At 46.7% G+C, this 3,897-nt stretch overlaps 1 protein-coding gene across 3 annotated transcripts in view; it reads left to right on the forward strand.

Moving 5' to 3' along the window:
* The window catches only part of Tubd1 (tubulin delta 1), a 24,356-nt gene extending 21,820 nt beyond the window's left edge, over nucleotides 1-2,536 (forward strand). For all 3 annotated transcript variants that reach the window (XM_021177255.2, XM_021177256.2, XM_021177257.2), the window contains exons 8-9: nucleotides 857-1,040; nucleotides 2,245-2,536. In XM_021177255.2, the coding sequence (XP_021032914.1) occupies nucleotides 857-1,040; nucleotides 2,245-2,347 (287 nt within the window). In that variant the 3' untranslated portion in view covers nucleotides 2,348-2,536. The remainder of the gene's footprint in view (nucleotides 1-856; nucleotides 1,041-2,244) is intronic.
* The last annotated feature ends 1,361 nt before the right edge of the window (nucleotides 2,537-3,897 follow it).

Raw genomic sequence — 3,897 nt, forward strand, 5'->3', positions numbered from 1 at the left:
CTCTGCCTCTGCCTCCTCTGCCTCTGCCTCCTCTGCCTCTGCCTCCTCTGCCTCTGCCTCCTCTGCCTCTGCCTCCTCTGCCTCTGCCTCTGTGTGCTGTGCCCAGTGACAAATTTTGTTAATTGTATTTTGATTCTTTTTATAACTTTATTATTTTATGTGTATGTTAGCTTGCATGTAATTTGTACCACATGCATGCCTGGAGCCAGAAGAGGATGTCAGATCCCTTGGGACTGAAGTTACAGACAGTTGCATCCACCCTGTGGATGCAGGGAATTAAACCTGGGTCCTCTGGAAGAGCAGCCAGTGCTCTCAAATTCTTAAGCACTGGGTCATCTTTCTAGCCCCAACTCTTTAACTGAAGTCCAGAGTGAGGGACTCCCTGCCTTCTCTCTCTCTCTCTCTCTCTCTCTCTCAAGACATTTATTTTATGTATTTGAATACACTGTCCCTGTCTTCAGACACACCAGAAGAGGGCATTGTACCCCATTACCCCATTACAAATGATTGTGAGCCATCATGTGGTTGCTGGGAATTGAACTCAGGACCTCTGGAAGAGCAGCCAGTGCTCTTAAGTGCTGAGCCATTTCTCCAGCTCTGCTTTCTGCGTCTGCTGTCATGGCATGTTGTATGTACATGTACCACAGGACACATGTCGAGATCAGAGGACAACCTGTAGAAGAGTCAGTTCTCTCCTTCCACCATGTGGGTCCCAGGAATTGAACTCATGTCATCAGCCTTAGCAGCAATCACATGCACTACCTGAGCCATCTTGCCAGCCCTCAGCCCTCGCTATAATGTTTTCACACGAGTCTAGAAGGGACTTTGCTCATATGTATGGTGTTTTTAACTCTAGAGGGATTTAAAGACCCAGCTCTCTACACTTCCTGGTTGGAGCCTGTTGATGCTTTCAGTGTGTGGAAAACCCAGCGAGCCTTTGACAAGTATGAGAAGTCTGCAGCCCTGGTCAGCAACAGCCAGCTCTTAGTAAAGCCACTGGATATGATTGTGGGCAAGGCGTGGAATATGTTCTCATCCAAGTAAGTAAACATAAGTCTCCAGACTTCCCTACTTTAGCCAGAGAATGCCAAGATAAAGCATAGGTGTGCTGTGGAGCAAACCTTGCTGCCCCCATGCAGCTATGAAGCCTTGGACATGTGACGTAGAGGCTTCCGCTCCTCATGTGTGCAGCAGGATCCAGTGAGGAAATCACGCAAGCCACCTAGCGCACTGCTTGGCTAGTGTTCAGTAGGTGTTCTGCACTAATATTTTATATTTTCTTTCTTTCTTTCTTTCTTTCTTTCTTTCTTTCTTTCTTTCTTTCTTTCTTTCTTTTCTTATGTGTATGGGTCTTTTGCCTACATGTATGTCTACGTATCATAGGCATTGCCAGGACTAGAGTTACAGATGGTTTGCAGTCTCTATGTAGATGCATGGGAAGAGAACCTGTTCCTCTGAACAGTTTCCAAGCAAAATTCAAATTTTCATAGTAAGATGGTTTTCAAAAGAAGATATTGGGATCAGGGCTGTTGCTTGGGAATAGAGCACTTGCCCAGCATTTGTGAGGGCCTGTGTTTTGTCCCTAGCACTGGGCTGAGACAGGAAAATGGTCCTGGGCATGGAGGGGACTCTGGTCTTCCTCAGTAATAGCACCAAAGAGCTCAGCTCCACTGGGTACTGACAGTTATGTGTTGTCAAAATAAAATTCCCCAGATGACTGAACAGGGCTAGGATTCCACAGAGCCCAGGCTGTCCGGTCTGTCTCTCCTCACCGGGATCCCAAGTCCTCTCTTGGTCCAAGCTCTTCTAACTCTAACTATGATGTCAGTTTATTTTGTGTCTGCCCTTGCTATGTTTCTGGAAGCTGGGGGGTGGTGGGGGATCTGAAAAAACCACTCAGGCAGAACCTGGCTTCGTTTCTAATTTCAAACCTTAAGTGAAACTTGTGAGCTCTCTTTTAGAGTCAGTCTGGAGGTAGTCACCTCCTGTACTGAGCCTCCATGCCGGGACTACAGAGTCTGACATGCTGCATTTTCTGTGCCCTCTGGGACACGAAAAGCAGAGGCAGCTTGCTGACAGCTAACATTTGCTAACATTTATTAATTCAGAATAAACAAGTGGTCCACATGTGACAAGGACCCTAAGTGGCTGTGTGAGCTTTGAGTGCTCCTCCGAAGTCTGTTTATTGCTTACGTTTCTCATTTGCCTGGAATACTTGGTTCACATTTTCTGCTTTCTCCCCAGAGCCTATATCCATCAGTACACAAAATTTGGAATGGAGGAAGAAGACTTTTTGGACAGCTTTGCATTGTTGGAGCAAGTTGTTGCCAGTTATGGTAGTCTTTGACCCTAAGCCAAGAGGAAAAGCTCTTTACAGGATTTTTGGACTAAAATATTTTCAAAACTGAGCTGTGCTCAGTGGTGCTTGCCTGTGACTGAGCTCTCTGGAGTCAGGAGCAGGAGTCAGGGGCTCAGGTCGTCCTTGACTACACTGAAAGTTCCAGGCCAACCTGGATGACATGAGACCCTGTCTCAGACTAGATAAATAAATAAATACAAATCTTTGCTTTCAGGTTCAGTCTGTTAAGTAATAAAGTAGAATGCTGATTCTAGTTTAGGTACTCTGTCCACAGACATGAAGAAAACACTTCCAGTGGAGTGGAGTAGATTTTCAGTGAAAACATGTATTAAGTATTTCATTTATAAGAAGCTACCCATGGAGGCCAGAGGGACATGAGATGCTTTCGAGCTGGAGATGCAAGTGGGTTCTGACCCTCTACAAGTAGAGTAAGCAGGCCACCCCTGAGCCATCTCTTGGCTCCAGAGTGGTTGTTTGTTTGTTTCTGTTTTTTAGACAGGGTCTCTGTAGTCCAGGATGGCCTGGAACTTGCTGTGATCCTCCAGCCTCAGCGTCAGCTTCCAAAGTGATAAGCACTGTACTTGGTTTTTTGAGACAGGGTTTCTCTGTGTAGCCCTGGCTGTCCTGAAACTCACTTTGTAGACCAGGCTGGCCTCGAACTCAGAAATCCGCCTGCCTCTGCCTCCCAAGTGCTGGGATTAAAGGCGTGTGCTCTGCCACCACCATGCCCGGCAAGCACTGTACTAGTTAAGCAATGAAGTGAACCACTCTACTTGGGTCTGACAATTACAATTCTGTAAATATATTTGCCTTTGAAAATGATTGCTCTGAACCACAAGAGGGAGATGTTGTCAAATACTACGCTGTGGCCATCGGTTCTGAAGACAGTGAGACCCTCTATGTAGCCATTTTTAAAAAGGCCAGGTGCAGCTGTGCCCTGGACTGAAGCACTCAGGTGACTGGGGCAGGAGGATCTGTTCAGTTTGGAGTTCTAGGAAAAAAGAAAGGGAAAGAGAGAGAGAAGGAGAGGGAGAGGGAGAGAGAGGGGAAGGGAAAGGAAAGTAGAAAATGCAGAAGGTGTGGCAAATGGCTGTAATCCTAGTTCTTGGGAGAAGGAGGTAAGAGGATCAGGAGCAATGGGCAGCCTTGAGCACATACTAAGCTCCAGGTCAGATAGGGTATACACATGGCAAGACCTTGTCTCAGACACCAGAGCCAGGTGTTGGAGACGTGGCTCATCAGGTAAAAGCACTTGCTGCCAAGCCTGACAACGGAGATGCATCCCTGGACCTACGTGATGGGAGAAGAGAAGCTCCTCTGATCACACTTGTGCCGTGGTGTGTGCATGCCCCCACACATATTAGTGAAATACTTATTTTGAGACAGGATCTCACTGTGCAGTCCTGGCTAGCCTCGAACTCCATCTGTAGATCAGATTGATCTCAAACTCAAGAGATACAACTGCCTCTGCCTCCTGAGTGTTGGGATTGAAGGTTGGGCTACCATACCCAGCTTTTTTTTTTTTAAGTAAACAGGTA

The sequence above is a fragment of the Mus caroli genome, chromosome 11 (genome assembly GCF_900094665.2).
Source record: "Mus caroli chromosome 11, CAROLI_EIJ_v1.1, whole genome shotgun sequence".
In the NCBI taxonomy this organism is placed as follows: Eukaryota; Metazoa; Chordata; class Mammalia; order Rodentia; family Muridae; genus Mus; species Mus caroli.